The sequence below is a fragment of the Eptatretus burgeri genome, chromosome 17, assembly GCF_056783735.1.
Source record: "Eptatretus burgeri isolate ZD-2024b chromosome 17, Ebu_testis_v1, whole genome shotgun sequence".
In the NCBI taxonomy this organism is placed as follows: domain Eukaryota; kingdom Metazoa; phylum Chordata; class Myxini; order Myxiniformes; family Myxinidae; genus Eptatretus; species Eptatretus burgeri.
Genome location: NC_140977.1, coordinates 19,155,218 through 19,173,392, shown reverse-complemented (window position 1 = coordinate 19,173,392; position 18,175 = coordinate 19,155,218). Strand labels below are relative to the sequence as shown.

The following is an 18,175-nucleotide window of genomic DNA, read 5'->3' as shown; positions in this document are numbered from 1 at the left end:
GAGGATGGGATTTCTTTGCTGTGGTAAAGTTATCTGAACTATGCTGAACTGCTGTGCAAGTCCAAGGCCCGTTGAGCTTCGCTGGAACAGCAAGACAACGTTGGGGCCTGAAGCGTTGAAGGCCTTGGAACTCAGACTGTAAGTGAGAGCCATTTGTGTTGTTTCACAATGAAATGGCAAGCTATATCGGAAGCATCGAGGCATTTGGTGAAGGGTGGGAAGACTGGCTACTGGCTAGCATATTCGGAGAGGCTGGAACAGTATTTTCTGGTGAATGGCATTGCTGGTGAAAGACAGGTGTCAGTATTTCTTGGTGTAGTTGGCAGCAAAATGTACGGGCTACTTTGGAATCTCACTGCGCCAGCCAAGCCATGCACAAAGCCTTATGGGGAATTGGTAAAAATTCTTCAGGATCATTTATGCCCAAAACCCAGCATAACTGCACAGCGATTTCGATTCCACAAACGTGATCAGCGTGACAGAGAATCGATCTGTGATTTTGTTGCCGAGTTGAATAGGTTGTCTCAGCACTGCGGCTTTGTGACAATCAAAATGACACACAATGAGACAGGCTCATCTGCGGATTGACAAATGAGAGTATTCAGAAGCGCCTGTTGTCGGAAAGTGAGCTTACTTTCCGGAGAGCTGTTGAACTAGCGACTGCCATGGAAACTGCTGCAAAATAATCTGTGGAGTTACGGAATAAGGGAGGACCTGGGGTCCAGAAGATGACGACTAAGCCTGGGGTCATGCCATCCAGGTCGTCTGGTGCCCAGAATGACGGAAATTACGGGAGGTCTTGTTTCAGATGTGGAAGGAAACACCACCCTGATACTTGTTATTTTCGGCACGAGGAGTATAACTGGCTCTTGAAGGTTATGCTGCAAGAAGATGCCAGAAGCTTGGTAAGAAAACAAACACAAATGTACATACTGTGAGTCGTAGCAACAGTGACAGTGAACTGGAAGACTCGCATGTAGCTAACATTGGAACCAACCATGTCAACAAGCTGGATGTCCTCTGGATTCACCTTAAGGTGGCGGGGAGAAATCTGCATGTGGGGTTGGACACTGGCTGGGCTGTCTCTTTCATTTCATTGTGCGAGTACTCTAAACTAAGGAACACTACAGCTGTACTTCATACTTTCACCGTTGAATGAATTAAACAAAAGGCAAGCTGTGTTTGCAGGTACAGTACAATAAGCAATCCTCTTTCATTTCCTGGAACAGGATCCTGGAACAGGCAGGTATTATCTACATGCTGGATTTGTATATTGTGGACACTCACGGCCCAACCTTGTTGGGAAGAGACTGGTTGCAGAAGATCAAGCTCGACTGGCACACTGTCAAGTCAATACATGTCGACTCAGCCATTTCTGGATCGACTGATGCTCAATTGAAACACTTGCTCAACCAGTAACCTGAGGTCTTCATTATGAAATTGGAACTCTGAGAAGCGCGAAAGCAAGGTTGAGCTTAACGACTAACAGAAAGCCAGTGTATCACAAGGCTGGGCCAGCTCCATATGCATTATGTCCCAAAATGGATACTGAGCTTCAACGATTGGAACAGGCAGGTATTATCTCCGGAAGGGAGATTGGAGTGAATGGGCCTCACACGTCGTCCCCGTTGTGAAGCAAAATGGAGATATTAGGCTTTGTGGGGATTACAAAGTGGTGATCAATTCCTTACCTCAGGTGGATCAATACCCACTACCATCTGTGGGGGATATACTGGCAACATTGTCAGGAGGAAAGAAGTTCTCCAAGCTTGATTTACGCCAAGCTTAGCTTCAGATGTAAATGGAAGAAGACTCCAATAAATACCTAACAATCAATACACACAAGGGTCTGTACCAGTACAACAGACTGGTATTTGGTGTTGCATCAGCCCCTGCAGTGTGGCAACGTACCATGGATTGGGTGTTGGCAGGAATACAAAAGGTACAATATCTCATCGATGACATAATCATCAATGGGAATTCAGATGGAGAACATTTGCAAATTTTGAGACTGCTTTTGCAGAGGCTAAAGCAGCACAATCTTCGGGTAAACACAGACAAATGTCTGTTCTCAAAGAAAAGCGAACCTATTTCACGCATGAAATCACTGTGGAAGGGTTAAGCAAGACATCTGACAAAATAAAGGCGATAGCCGAAGCACCAAAGCCGAAAGATGTCCCACAACTTCGCTCCTTTCTTGGATTGGTGAACTATTATCATTGTTTCCTCCCAATTAAGTCAGCACTTCTCCATTCGTTGCACCAGCTACTGCAGAAAGGACACACATGGAATTGGACAAAGGCTTGTGAGAAGGCATTTACGGAGGTAAAAACGTTGATCACTTCTTGTGGTGTATGGGAATGGAGCGCTGAGGGGTGTGGAGTGCTTATGATAATAGTCACGTAGTTAGGGGTTCATATATCCTTACACGCCCGCTGGAGGCTCTGAGTGGTGTTCATCCGAGCACGCAATAAAGCAGTTACAACAACACTCTCATGTCCCGTGTCTCACTGCACCTCGGACACTACAATTGGCGATGATGGATTGGGATCGAATCACCGCTCATGGCAAAGTGCATGTTTTCGTCAGCGATGACTTTGAGTTGTTTCTGGAGCAATTAGATTGCCAGGCACACACGGCGCTGAGAAAATCATCACAGGTGGTGCAGTACGAGTTCGATCACCTGCCAAGGAGCCCGGGGGAGCGCATCGCAAGTTTCGCCGCGCGGGTGAAACATCTCGCCGTCCCCTGCGAATTCACGTCGAGTGAACGGCAGGCCAGGCTCAGAGATCGTTTTATTTCTGGATTGCAAGACTCGGAGGTGGTTTCTGCAATACTACGGCTGAAGTACGAGAACATTACGTTTAATTCAGCAGTCGACACGGCGTCAGCTATCGAACAGACTCGGCAGATATTACGGCAGAGGGGCGAGGACATTACATTCAATTCAGCAGTTGAAACAGCATCGACCGTCGAACAGACTCTGAAAGATGTCCGAACCATTGCCGGCCAGAGCCTCACAGGTGGTCCGGAGGTCCACGTGGTGTGGGACAACCCCGATGACCCAGGGCAAGACCTGCAACCTATACGAGGGTTTGTACATGACGTACGCTTTCATGACCCAGAGCAAGATATGCAACCTGCACGAGGTAACCCCGATGACCCGGGGCGGGACCTGCAGCCAATGATGAACCTGTTTGCAATTGGTCCTGAGGTGACAAGACCGATGACAGTGGAAATCGAGGTGAACAAAACGCCGATCGTATTCCAAATTGATACCGGAGCTGCGGTGTCGATCCTAGGCGAGCAGACCGCTCGTAGATTCAACGGTCTCAACCTTATCAGGTCCAACCTCACGCTGTACACGTACACCAGCGAAGAGATAACGACAGTTGGAATGGCAGACGTATCTGTAACCTACCAAGGTCAAAGCGCCATGCACTTGCTGATTGTGGTGCGAGGGGAGGGGCCGGCGCTCCTGGGCCGAGACTGGCTGACTTGCATCAGCCGAGACTGCACGGCGCCAGCCATTCACCTTGGACGACCCGTGCCGAGCCGATTAGAGAATCAGTCGGAGGAGATTCTTCAAAAGGCATCAGAATTTGTTTTGCAACGAGCTTGGACAACTCGAGGGCGTGCAGGCAAAGCTTTTGAGGAAGGAGGGAGGGGTGCCTCCCTTGAGGCCTGAGTGTCTCAATCTCAATCGAACTCAATCGCGATACCAACATAATCCTTGTACCTTGCCAGTTGGGGAAATAGAACCCCTGGTCACGACTGGTTTTGTCAGATACTGAGCGTTTTCTGCCAGTCTGTAGCCATTCTGGTTTTATATGCCAATCGAACGGATCGTTCCTCGACGCGACACAAATTAATCCATAGCGGCAACTTCATACGAATTAACCAGATTTATTGGGGAACATCGGGGATGACAACACAACGAAAAATCACGACAATGTTTTTTATCAACAATCCTCAACCCGTTCTTAACTAGGGAACCACGGACTACAGGTTTTGAGGGGGTCGCTACCGAAATATGCCTTAAACAACGTGCAGACAAGGACAGACAGACAGACAGCATGCACGCAAGACAAGACAGAGCACTTGGTGAGGTTTCATGGATGAGAGGACAGTGTCAAAAGCATGAATGTCGCTCGCAACAGGCGGATGTCCACGGATTCGAGCTCCAGCTCGAATGCGCCGCATGGTGAAATGGAGGCGTCGTACTCTTGCCCCCTTCGCACCGCATGCGGTCTCTGTGCGCTCTGACCCCGCGTAAGGTCGACGATAGGCCTCAGCTGATCTCCCTCACGGTCCAGCATACAAAACCAGGCCTGGCCCGTTCACCAGACAAGCCCAAATCAAGGTGCCGAACTCCACAGGCGGATCGACAAATGTGTCGAGCCGTGAGATGAGTAAGTACGGAGGCTCCGCGGCCAGACGCAGGCCGAACCTGTCGATCACCTCCCCATACGAGTCGATCGTCGACTCGACATGCAGGCAGCCTCTCCCACTGTCCAAAAGGGCAGACTCGACGTGCAGGCAGCCTCTCAAAGCCGAGTGCCGTTTCTCAAAACTCAACCTTTTTACGAAGCCTTCGTTTCTCTCGCTTCGAAGCCACTCCGAGCACACCTCGAAAAACCCGACTGTTGTTTTCCACACACAATACTCTTTTTTCCGAAGCCTTCGTTCGCTCGCTTCGACACACGAGCACCCTCTCAACCGACTGCAGTTTTGCACGTCTGCCAAACTGAAGTTGTTTACGAGGTCTTCGCTCGCTCTCCTGCGACACGAGCACGCCCTCTCTCGGCGAAGCCGACAAACTCATCCCCTTCGCTTCACTCCCTCTTTTTGGCCACACCCTCTCAGCCGACTGGGCGGGGCCTATCGTCCGTTGAGGGGAGGAAGGAGAAGGAGCCCTTGGCACACCACCACTGTACGAACCATAAAAACATGCATCCTACACCTCCCGACACACATGTAATGTCCATTTTACCAAACAACCTAACTATACAGGCATTTAATGGGGGATCTGAGCTTATCCTATATTTAGTCGTCCAATCAGGTCCATTTCCATCACAATATGTATATATATGTATGTATGTATATATATATATATATATATATATATATATATATATATAAATATATATATATACACACACAGTTGTAGCTAAAAATATTGGCACCCTTGAATTTTTTCAAATAAAGCAACCAATTCTTCAAGAAAATTGTTGAAATTAAAAAATCTTTTGGAATCCACAAGTGTATTTCTTTGGTTTGCAGAGGAAAAAAAACAAAAAAGGCTAAAAAAATTACAAAATCTTGGCTAATTCCACACAGAAATCCGAAAATGGCCCAGACAATATTATTGGCACCTTTTAGAAGTTGTCAGAAATAATTAGATTTCAAGCAGGTGATTCTCCTTTACTTTGGAATTGAACTCACCTTTGGTGAGTTACAGGTGCTTGCAACATCAAAATCACTCATTCAACTAGTTTGAATGAAGAAAATGAGTCATTCTGCTGCTGTTTTGTGTCACTGTGTGTACCACAATGAGCATGGAGAAAAGAAATAACACCAGAGAATTGTTTGTGGAGGCCAGACACAAGATTGCAGCCAAGCATGGACAATCTCATGGCTATAAGTCCATCTACAGAGACCTTGATGTTCCTGTGTCCACCATATTAAATGTTATCAGGAAGTTTAAGGCCCATGGCACTGTAGCCAACCTTCCTGGATGTGGCTGCAAGTCAAAACTTGATCAAAGATTTCAGTGAAGGATTGTTTGAATGGTGGAGAAAGCACCTTGATCAACTGCCAAACAGATTCAAGCTGACCTTCAGACACAAGGTACGACAGTTTCAACTCGCACCATCTGTCGCTAACTCAATAAAAGGGAGTTCTATGGTGGGAGACCCAGGAGCACCCCGCTGCTGGGAGAGAGACAGAAGAAATTCGAACCGGAGTTTGCCAAAACACACCTAAACAAGCCAAAATCCTTCTGGGAGAATGTTCTGTGGACAAATGAAACCAAATTAGAGCTTTTTGGGAAAACACATCATCTCGATGTTTACAGAAAAAAATGAAGCCTTCAAAGAAAAGAACACCTTCCCTTCAGTCAAACATGGAGAAGGTTCAGTGATGTTTGGGATTGCTGTGCTGCCGATGGCACTGGGTGCCTTGAATGTGTGCATGGCATCATGATATCAGCAGATTTCCAAGGAATTTTGGAGTGCAATGTTCAACCCAGTGTCAGAAAGATGGGTCGCCGTCGAAGGTCATGGGTCTTGCAGCAGGATAATGACCCCAAACACACTTCAAAAAGCACCCCGGAATGGTTCAACACAAAACACAGGACTGTTCTGAAGTGGCCAGCAATGAATCCAGATCTAAATCCCATTGAACACCTGTGGGGAGATCTGAAAACAGCAGATGGGAGAAGGCACCCTTCAAATCTGGGAGAACTGGAGCAGTTTGCACAAGAAGAGTGAGCCAAACTGCCTGTATAGAGGTGGAGGAAGCTCATTCATGGCTATAGGAAGAGCTTGACTGCAGTTATTTTGTCCAAAGGCTGTGCCACCAAATATTAAATCTCGGGTGTTAATAATTTTGTCAATGCCATTTCTTTTTATTTTCTGATTAAAAAGGATCTATTCAGTTCTGAATCAAAACAAAGGTTCTGTAATATTAACAGTGAAATAAAGAATTGTGGAAACCAAATACTTTTGTCAATTTCAACTTATTTTTGGAGAAAATTGTGAGTTATTTGATAAAAGTTCAAGGGTGCCAATATTTTTGGCCATGACTGTACATACATATATAGATATATACAGTATATATATATATATATATATATATATATATATATATATATATATATATATATATATATATATATATATATATATATATACGCATCCATCCATTGGGACCACACTCTGTGCAGAGTCTTGGTGCTGCTGAAGCAGTCTCCTTGGCTATTGGGTACAATCCTGGACGGGTCGCCACTCCGACACAGGATACCAGCATGCTGGCAAGCATTTTGCCGACCTCGGAAGGATGACAGATTGAGTCAACCCCACCTGGTATTAATTCAACAGCCTAGGGGGATTTAAACTCAGGTCTCTTGGATCCCAAGCCACCCACTCATGCCATGAAGCCAAACACACACACACACACACACACACACACACACACACACACACACACACACACACACACACACACACACACACACACACACACACACACACACAGCAGCTGTGACTCGGGAGACGACTTCTTGCACACCCTGGAGAATGAAATCACAAACGCATATATATTGGGTCCGTGAATCACTTACCTTGAATAACATGAAGAATGACACCACATTAAGACGCCACCATACAACACCACAATCGTCTTATGGATCATATTCACATCTTTTTACATTTTACTTTTGTTGTGGGATTGTGATGGAACAACTTCAAAATATATCGTGATGCTAAACCAGAAGAGGATGGTAGTGTGATATTGTGGCGATATTCTTCATGGTTCGTCTTCTTCTTCATCCATCACAATCCTACAACAAAAGTAAAATGACACTCCACAGAAGGGCACTCGCAATCAAAACGGAGTGTCCTCTATTTCGGAGTTCCCCTCTTTTTCAGTGTCCCTCTCCGGAGTGTCCTCTTTTCGGAGTTCCCCTCTTTTTCAGTGTGTCCCTCTCCGGAGTATCCCTCTCCAGAGTGTCCTCTTTTCGGAGTTCCCCTCTTTTTCAGAGTGTGCCTCTCCGGAGTGTCCTCTTTTCGGAGTTGCCCTCTTTTTCAGAGTGTTCCTCTCCAGAGTGTCCTCTTTTTCAGAGTGTCCCTCTCTGGAGTGTCCTCTATTTTGGAGTTCCCCTCTTTTTCAGAGTGTCCCTCTCCGGAGTGTCCTCTATTTTGGCGTTCCCCTCTTTTTCAGAGTGTCCCTCTCCAGAGTGTCCTCTATTCGGGGTTAACCTCTTTTTCAGAGTGTCCCTCTCTGGAGTGTCCTCTTTTCGGAGTTCTCTTTTTCAGTGTCCCTCTCCGGAGTGTCCCTCTCCGGTGTCCTCTTTTCAGAATTCCCCTTTTTTTCAGAGTGTCCCTCTCCGGAGTGTCCTCTTTTTCAGTGTCCCTCTCCGGAGTGTCCTCTATTTTGGAGATTCCCTCTTTTTCAGAGTGTCCCTCTCCGGAGTGTCCTCTATTTTGGAGTTCTCCTCTTTTTCAGAATGTCCCTCTCCGGAGTGTCCTCTTTTCGGAGTTCCCTTCTTTTTCAGAGTGTCCCTCTCCGGAGTGACCTCTATTTTGGAGTTCTCCTCTTTTTCAGAGTGTTCCTCTCCAGAGTGTCCTCTTTTCGGAGTTCTCCTCTTTTTCAGAGTGTTCCACTCCGGAGTGTCCTCTTTTCGGAGTTCTCCTCTTTTTCAGAGTGTTCCTCTCCGGAGTGTCCTCTTTTCGGAGTTCCCTTCTTTTTCAGTGTCCCTCTCCAGAGTATCCTCTTTTCGGAGTTCCCCTCTTTTTCAGACTGTCCCTCTCCGGAGTGTCCTCTATTTTGGAGTTCCCCTCTTTTTCAGACTGTCCCTCTCCGGAGTGTCCTCTATTTTGGAGTTCCCCTCTTTTTCAGAGTGTCCCTCTCTGGAGTGTCCTCTTTTCGGAGTTCCCCTCTTTTTCAGAGTTTCCCTCTCCGGAATGTCCCTCTCCGGTGTCCTCTTTTCGGAGTTCCCCTCTTTTTCAGTGTCCCTCTCCGGTGTCCTCTATTTTGGAGTTCCCCTCTTTTTCAGAGTGTCCCTTTCCGGAGTGTCCTCTTTTTTGAAAGTTAGGATATCGTAACCCTACGCACCTAATGTTAATGCAACAGAACAACACAGGCTTGAACTCAAAACCCTTCGGATCTTCAGCCAGTCACTTTAAGTGTTGAGCCAACACCAGGCTTGTTAGTTGTTACCCATTAATACCTCACTAACCTCCCTCAACCTCTCAGAGGTAAACTCACCTGGGCCTGGAGCTGAGTACCCCATAAGTTTCCCAAGCTGTAAACTTACTTCTTCACCCCTTTGTTTCCTCCAGTTGACATATTTCGCCCCTTCCTTTACCCCATCTCATCTCCCTTGGTTTCCCTCAGATTACCTGTTTTACATTTACTCCCCTTCAAACCCCGAGAAGAGATCGCGCTTCAGATTCTTCATGAAGGGGGTTTAATTGATGACGTCATCACAAAACACCGTCCTTCAGCGTCTCCCATTTCTCAAACCACGAACCTTCGTTCCAAATCGTGGATAATGAAAATATATTTAACAAACATGTTATAATCTGTACCACGAGCTTTAGTCCTACTCACGAACGTGTTTAAAAACAAAAATGTGTGAAACACTTACCCTCCTCACAACTCGCTTTGGAAAATGTTTCCTTCGCTGTGCGTATCCCAGGGACACGGAACCACGCTTGATCCCCGTTGGATTCTTCTTCTTCTCTTTAGTTTTTTTGTCTTACATATTCCGAATGCCTTCCCTCACCCCGAGCCTGCATTACCAGAGCATTACTTGCAGCTTAAAATTTTACTAAAAAGCGTTCTTTACCAAAATATTGAACGCTAAAAAATAAGGGGGAAAAAGAAGATTCGACAAGCCAAGGTGGAAGATGCACCCCCATTGTTCTTTTGAGAGCCACTGAAAGGTTGTTGTTGTTGTTGTTTTTAATTTCCTCCGCCACTGAAGGTGAAGGAGGTTATGTTTTCATCCCTCTCTGTCTGTTTGTCTGTCTGTGTGCAGGATATCTCAAAAAGTTGTGGACGGATCTCAATTAGCAGCAGGTTGATGCTGGAGATGTCTTCATGTTGCTTGCTAAGCATGTGGACAACTACCCCCTTGTCCCAGCCAAATATATTCAGAGCAAGGTTATTCTGCCTTTTTACCTGCTTGATCTGTGAGCGCCATGGCAGCATCAACCCCCCGTGAAGTTGAGGCCATCCTCTGTGGAGTACTTAGTGGGTCTGTATGCATGTCCCCCATGGGCCACTGGGAACAGGGCAGACCGGAGGGCCCACCTGAGGCAATGGTCATCATTGTTCTTCACATTGATCACTGCCTCTTTGTTTCTGAGAGCTGCTGGTAGTTGGATGTAAGAGCCACCCCTCAGAGGCTGGTAGTGAGCGATGTGCAGCCACAGAAATTCCACTCTGTCAACCTCCCAGACAGAGCCGAGACTCGTCCACTTTTCAAGGGTCTCCAGGATGTATGGGAAAGCCATGCCAAGTGTACCGTCAATCTCATGGGCCTGTAAGACGTCCTCCTGCTTGTGCCAGAACACTGCCGGCAAATACACCCACTCCTTCCCCTCCTTGTCAATCTTCCCTTCTGGAACAGAACCTTCAAAGCAAGTTGGAATTTAACCCCCTTCAAGCGAGGATCTCTTCCACCAGTTTCTGGTGAATCTGGGGGCGCACCTTCCGGGAAGGATTTTGGGTCAGCCTCGAGTCGGTGAAACTTTGGAACATCCATCTGCCACCCTCGCAGAAAATGTCCAATGGTCCAGGGGGTCTTTTTGAATGCGAGGTCACCTTTTTGTTCCTCGTGTTTGGACAGCTCGACAATGTCTATTTGGTAGCTATCTACTGTCTGGATTTTCTGGGGAGGTATGGGATAAAACTTTTCCAGAATGGCCTTCCGCTTTCTCTCCTTCCTCTTTCATGGTGTAGCAGAAGGCCAGTATTTCATTGAAAGCAGTGGTTTAAGCAGGTACTTTTTCACTACTTTTTTGCTTCGCTAAAGCAAAGCAAAGTCCTAAGAAATCCGACCATCGGCGTTCCTGAGAACTGCCGATCTCAGCCTCATCTGTGTGGTGCATTCTCACTTCTGAACTCATGCTCTACCCTCACATCATATCTGTAAGGCATAAACTAACTCTAAATGACATGACAAGCCGAGTAATAATGTGTGATTGGTTCAGTGATGAAGCACACTTCCATTTGAATGGGGCTATCAACAATCACAACAACATCTTCTGGGGTGATGAGCCTCCTGAGGAGGTGTCTGAGATGTTCCTCAAGGGCTCCAAGTCCAATTGTTTCTGTGCATTGAATGTCAGATGGGATATGCTGGGACCATATTGGTTCAAGGATGCCAATGGTAAGACGGTGACAGTCAACGGCAAGTGGTACCGTGAGGTCTTATGCTGATTCCAAACTGATCTCGATCAACTACTGCCCCCAAATCAACTCAGACTTGCCTGGTTCATGCAGAACGCTGCCCCACCACACACTCAGGTGAAACCATCGACTTGCTCCACCAACTGTTTGGAAATCATGTCATCAGTCTGGGCAGAGCGCACGAGTGGGCGCCCTACAGCCCGGATTTGAATACATTGGATTTTTTTTATTTCGGGGTGCTGTCAAAGGTCAAGTTTACACCAACAAACCTCGAACCCTGGCTGTCTTGAAGCAGGAGGTGGAGGACTTCCATCAGGCTACCACCCGAGCTACTTGCAGACGAGTTGTGGAGCATTTCGGAGTCAGGATCAAAGCCTGCTTGAATAGATGCAGACCACACATTGAAAATGTCAATTACAAGCAGTATAATGAGTAGTTTGAAAATGGCATGGTGTATGCTTTCCAATAATGTATCACTGAACTATGCCTGGTGTTGGCTTAATGGTTAAGGTAGTGGGCTTGGGATCCTAGGGTCCTGAGTTCAAATCCCGCTCAGCTGTTGAATTAACACCAGGTGGGGTTGACTCTGCCTGTCATCCTTCCGAGGTCAGCAAAATGAGTGCCAGCATGCTGGTATACTGTGTCGGAGTGGCGACCCGTCCAGGATTGTTCCCAATAGCCAAGGAGACTGCTTCGGTGGCACCAATGCTCTGCACAGAGTATGGTCCTAATGGATGGATCACTGAACTTGCTACCTTTTGTAATTTTTCTGCAATAAAACGTTCAAATAGTCAACTTTTTTTGAAGCACCCTGGATATATAATATAACCTACACACTGCATTGGAGTCATCAGAAGGCACCCGAATCAGCAAAAAGCAAAGATGGAGTCATGAGGAGGAACCTGGATAGGAATCGGGTTTTAGCTGCTACTCAAATAACTTCAAACCCATCCAGGCGCAGAAAAGTGAAAAAAACACAATTCGAAAATAACCGAGATTCAAAAAATTAAATAATCATGGCTGTGAGAGTTTGCATCCAATCAGGTTGAAATTGTAAACCTATATTCAGCATGACTACTAGATCATATTTATGAAGTTTCACATTGATTAATGAAGAAGTTCAAGAGAAATAAATTTTTTAACATTTTTGTTCAATCCAATATGGCTGCCAGACCATGTGACTGATGAAATATTCGTGAACACACTGAAATCCCCAAGGCATGGGGAACATGCATGAACTTTCCCCTGGATCTGTCAAGGAGTTCTGGAGAAGAAGATTTTAAAAGTTTTATTCTTCAAAAAATGATGGTTGCCAGACCATGTGACCTACGAAGTTAAAATTCACACCATATATTTCACAAGTCTCGTAGATTATGAGCATTAAGTTTTGGATCGATATATTAAGCCATTCTGGAGAATATTTTTCAAGCTTTTTATGTGCAATCCAATATGGCTGCCAAACAACGTGACCAATGACATCATAAATTTCCATTCTGCCTCTACTTGGGTAGGGGATCAGGTTTGTGAAGTTTCATGTCAATCGGATAAGGTGTGCTTTTCTATCCAAGATGGCTGCCAAACCACATGACTTATAATGTCATCATTTCCCCACGAAATGCAGCAATGGTATGAGATGATATTTCTGAAGTTTCACATCAATCGATAAAGTGGTTCAAGAAAGAGAACATTTAAAATATTTTCCTTCAATCCAATATGGCTGCCAACCATGTGACCTGTCAATTATTTGTGACCACCCTGGGTATCACCAAAGCTTGGGGAACATGTGTGAAGTTTCCCCTCGATCTGTCAAACCATTCTGGAGCAGAATATTTTAATATAGGTTTCAGGGTAAATCCAATATGGCTGCCAAACCATGTGATCTGCATTGGAAAAGGAAGAGAACTTTTTGTTCCTCATGGATAGGCAGTTATACCGATAAAGTTTTGCCTCAATCTGTTCAGCCGTTTCGGAGAAGGTTTTCAGGGGGTTTTTTCTTCCTTTTTAAAATACCAGCACGGGCCCGTAGGGGCGGGCCTGTAGGTGCGTAAATGACGACTGGATTGGGGCATTATTTCAATTAGATAGGACCAACCGTATCATAAATTGCCATAATTGGGAAACACCTGGGAAACATACTCAGGTCCCCAGCGTCAATTGTGACGTCATATCAAACGAAGAAGAATTGTGACGCCTCCTCTCTCTCGCCCCCTAGTCTCGCCCCTCTCTCTCGCCCCCACTCTCACCACCTCCTCTCTCCCCCTCTCTTGAATTGTGACGCCCCCTCTCTCTCACCCCTCTCTCCCTTCCTCTCTCGCTCTCTTCTCTCCCTCTCTCTCTCCCCCTCACCCTCTCCCCCTCTCTCACCGCTAGTCTCACCCCTCCTCTCTCCCCCTCTCTCTCTCCTCCCTCTCTCTCCCCCTCTCTCACCCCTAGTCTCACCCCTCCACTCTCCCCCCTCCTCTCTCGCCCCTCTCTCTTGCCCTTCTCTCTCGCACCCACTCCCACCCCCCTCTCGCACCCCTCTCCCGTCTCCCTCTCTCACCCCTCTCTCTCTCGTCCCCACTCCCACCCCCTCTCTCTCGTCCCCACTCCCACCCCCTCTCTCCCCCCTAGTCTCGCCCTTCCTCTCTCCCCCCTCCTCTCTCACCCCCACTCTCATCCCCCAGATATTGGTCGACAGATAAATGGCCGTAACTTGGGAACCGCTCGTCCGATTAATATCCAACCTCAAAAAGGCACATCCGCGGGTCCCCAGCAATATTCCTGGCAAGTTTCAATCAGATCAGACCGTCAATCGTGCAAAAAATAAATAAATAAATAAATAAACATTAATTGTCACGTCATTCCTGACGTCATAGCACCATGTCTTGTCATTGGTCGACAGATAAATGGCCGTAACTTGGGAACTGCTTATCCGATTAATATCAAACCTTGAAAAGTCATATCCGCGGGTCCCCAGCAATATTCCTGGCAAGTTTCAATCAGATCGAACCGTCAATCGTGTAAAAAAAAATAAACTAAATAAAAAATAAATAAAGAAACATAAATTGTGACGTCATTCGCGACGTCTTAGCACCGTGTCTTGTCATTGGTTGACAGATAAATGGCCGTAACTTGGGAACCGCTCGTCCGATTGATATCAAACCTCGAAAAGGCACATCCGCGGGGCCCCGGCAATATTCTTGGCAAGTTTCAATCCGAAGAGGAAGCATTGTGACGTCATTCGTGACGTCATAGCACCGTGTCCTGTCTGGTTGAAAGACAAGATATAAGTCATTATTGGTTGACAGATATTGGTCATTGTATCATGTTATTCTTTTTATTCAATTATTGTGCTATTATTATAATTATTATTATTCTGAGAAAATTATTCTGAGAATATCATTATTATAATCATTATTCATTATTCTGAGAAAAAAATGGCATGATAAGGTGATAAGGTGGAACGACACTTCAGCTGCCATATATACACCTTTTCAACACTGAAAAAAAGCAATAAAATGGCCGTAACTTGGGAACCGCTCATCCGATTGACATCAAACCTCGAAAAGGCACCTCTGCGGGCCCCCGGCAATATTCCTGGCAAGTTTCAATCAGATCGGACTAGCGGTCGGCAAGAAACGGCAGTCGCAGACAAACAGACAGACAGACACACACACAGATTGCTGTAATTATAGATAGATGGCTGCCGAACCACTTGAATGATGACGTCATCAATTTTTTTTTTAATTCTCTCGAACATTTTGTTGTGAGACAACACTCAAAATATTTCATACCGATTGGACAAAGTATTTGACGTATGCAATTATGATGTTATATTGAAAGCACTGATGATGTCATGATCAACAACATTTATTCCCCATGGGGAGGACTTGACATGTGCCAGTTTCAATTTCTTCCTTGGAGAGGTTTCGGAGGTACAGAGGTCCATAGTTTTTCCTTTTTCCAATATGGCTGCCACACCATGTGACCTATGATGTCAATTATCAGTAAAGTATTATACATGAGTACAGACATACATACATTGGGAGCATGTGCCACAGCGCGTCACCACATCCACTTTCCGGTGGTACTCCAGGGGCCTCCGTCTGGCCATCCCCCAGGCAGATGCCTCGCCCGTATGGCTCTGAAGAAGAAGATTTCTGGAAAAGAAGATTTCAAAAGTTTTATTCTTCAAAAATTATGGCTGCCAGACCATGTGACCTACAAAGTCCAAAATTCACACCATATATTTCACAAGTCTAGTAGATTATGAGCATTAAGTTTTGGAACATGTTGTTATGTTTGTAGGGGGGGGTTAGGAATCACCTTAGATCAGCAAGAAATGTATAGGTTAACACGGTGCATGTTCCGGTAGTTAGGTGTTTTGATGTATTAAGTAGGGATATGTTAGCTTCACGGTTGTCCTGTTTAAATGTGCATCATACAAAGGGTGATAGAATGTCGATAAATAGCCCTGGTTTAAAGCCCGAGAAATTGTACAGGAAGCCTTCTGTGATGGCATTGGGTGGGGCATCTGGTGTGGCATTGTGAAAGAGAGGGGAGTAGCTTTGAGATGGGTGGCATTGTCCAGAGCAGAGGGAGGAGCTTTGGGGCTCTCTGGTTCAGTGCACTCTTGTGAGAGAAGGGAAAATTCACCTCAGAACGAGGGTTGGTTCGGCCTCAGAGGTGAGTGTGAAGTTTTGGCACTCCTGAAAGGAATGGTATGCCGACTTATATTCATGCCTTGTCTTGTTTGTCACCTGCTTGCCTGTTTCATCGCCTGCTCGCCTGTTTCGTCGCCTGCTCACCTGTTTTTTGCCTGCTCACCTGTCTCGGGCCTGCTTGGTCGCTTGCTTGCCTGGTTGTCGTTCCTGGTTCGACGTACCTGTGTCAGGGCTCGAACCTGGTACCTTGAATTACAATGCTTCGATTTGGAGAGATACAATCATCAACAAATTTAATGGCCTAATCACAGCAAAGATAATGTACCTTCACACACACACACACACACACACACACACACACACACACACACACACACACACACACACACACACACACACACACATGCACACAAGATGTCAAGAACAGATCTATAATTTTTTTATTCATCAATCAATAAACCCAACATAAGAATCACTTAAACCATACCAAACAAAAGAATAAACCATACCAAACAAAAGAATAAACCATACCAAACAAAAGAATAAACCATACCAAACAAAAGAATAAACCATACCAAACAAAAGAATAAACCATACCAAACAAAAGAATAAACCATACCAAACAAAAGAATAAACCATACCAAACAAAAGAATCACTTGAACAAATGAATTCAAAGAACTTACAATTAAACTAACGATTAAACTAACAATTAATTAGACAAGCAATAAATTTGCCAACCAGCCAACTAAGCACTTAACCAAACCCCTGTGCACAGGTCGAACAGATTGCCAGAGTGAATGGAACAATCTGCTCTGCCTATCTTCAGTCACTCCTGCTTATATACTTTATTTTGGGCGCATTACTCTTTGAGCAAGACCCTTTTTGCGGTGAGTGGCCTGACCTGCTCTTGCACAGAGCATGCTTCATAGTTTAGCCGATAAGAGTGTGGATCAACAGGGTCCTTGTTCGTGGAACTTTCAAAAGACATCTGCATCAGCAATCACCATATCTTTCTTTATCTCAACGCTCCAGAGGAGAGAGAGAGGATACATGGGGGATGGTGAAAGGGGAGATGATTCCCCCCCCCACCACCCCTTTCCTGGGTCAACAGTGATTTCCACGCCACAGCCGTGCTGCGCAGTGTTTCTACTCGGCCCTTCTCTCCAAATACAATTCATGGTTATGTTTTAAATCATTATAAAAAGGAAAACCCCACATCAGAACATTAACAAAAATTCAACTATATGCAAGCAACAAACAAAGCTTCATAAGAAAAGGAAAATATTTTAAGCAAGTGAGATAAAAACAATAAAAGAAAGCTGAAATCCCGATTCCAGCCCCCACACCTGCTTCAGTGACTCCAGCAGAGATATCGCCTCACCTGTTTTTTCGTTCCCTTTCCCATCTGTGCTTGAGTCTGGTGTGAGGTACCTTTAGATTTGATTCCTCTTGTATATAATTATTTATCCATTGGATCTGTGCTCCCTTCTTACACCCCCCTGCCCCCTTCATCCCACCACCTTACCTTCCATCGGGTTCTATTTTCCCACGGTATTTGTGGATGGGAAATAACCCCCCTTAACATCGAAGCTAAGGTTCTCGTGTGCTTCTTGCTATTCCCGTGCACACAAATCCACCATTATTCAAATGCAGTCTGAGGAAGTGAAAGGCTGTTTGTTCCATCTATCCAGTTGCCAACGTTAATTGGGGCTGGACGTAGAAGTACGTATGTATGTATGTATGTATGTATGTGTATGTAGACTCCAGCAGTTGCATTTTTTACAAATTAAAATGAGTGCACTACATCACTTTTTTGGGGAAACAAGCGAGAATTCAATTGTATGCTAAAGATATATATATATATATATATATATATATATATATATATATATATATATATATATATATATATATATATATATATATATATATACGTGAAATAATTTCATTTGAAACCAATTAAATAATGCAACGATCAAAGAACATGATGATACGAGCTGAGTGAGGACAGCACTCAAGGTTTTTTCTGCTAATCGTAGATGGGCCCTTCAACTTGTAAAGTAAATGCCGAAAGGGCTGCACATCCTTCATACTGGCTCTCTGCTCAGTGTACACAAAAGCCAGTGTGATTTCTCACACGTGTTTCAAGATTGCCTGAAGGAGTAAAATATTTTTTTCACAAACTTTACATTTGCATGGGGATTTGCCATTGTGAATTCCTGAGTTTCAATGTGTGCTGATTACATGAAGGATTTTCCACAAACTGCAATTGTATGAGCGCTCATCATTATTACTCTCACGTGTGTTTTAAGGCGGGATGATTGAGTGAAAGCTTTCCCCCGTTGTGCATCGGTGAAGACATTCTCCTCCCCTGTTATTTCTCAAGTGT

At 45.2% G+C, this 18,175-nt stretch overlaps 1 protein-coding gene across 1 annotated transcript in view; it reads right to left on the bottom strand.

Moving 5' to 3' along the window:
• LOC147009474 (uncharacterized) overlaps positions 1-17,645 on the bottom strand; it is a 109,883-nt gene extending 92,238 nt beyond the window's left edge. Inside the window, exons 1-2 of the mRNA XM_085861898.1 lie at positions 15,163-17,645; positions 14,285-14,389 (exon numbers count right to left, since the gene is read on the bottom strand). Of these exons, the coding sequence (XP_085718024.1) occupies positions 14,285-14,389; positions 15,163-15,235 (178 nt within the window). The 5' untranslated portion in view covers positions 15,236-17,645. The remainder of the gene's footprint in view (positions 1-14,284; positions 14,390-15,162) is intronic.
• Positions 17,646-18,175: the final 530 nt, after the last annotated feature.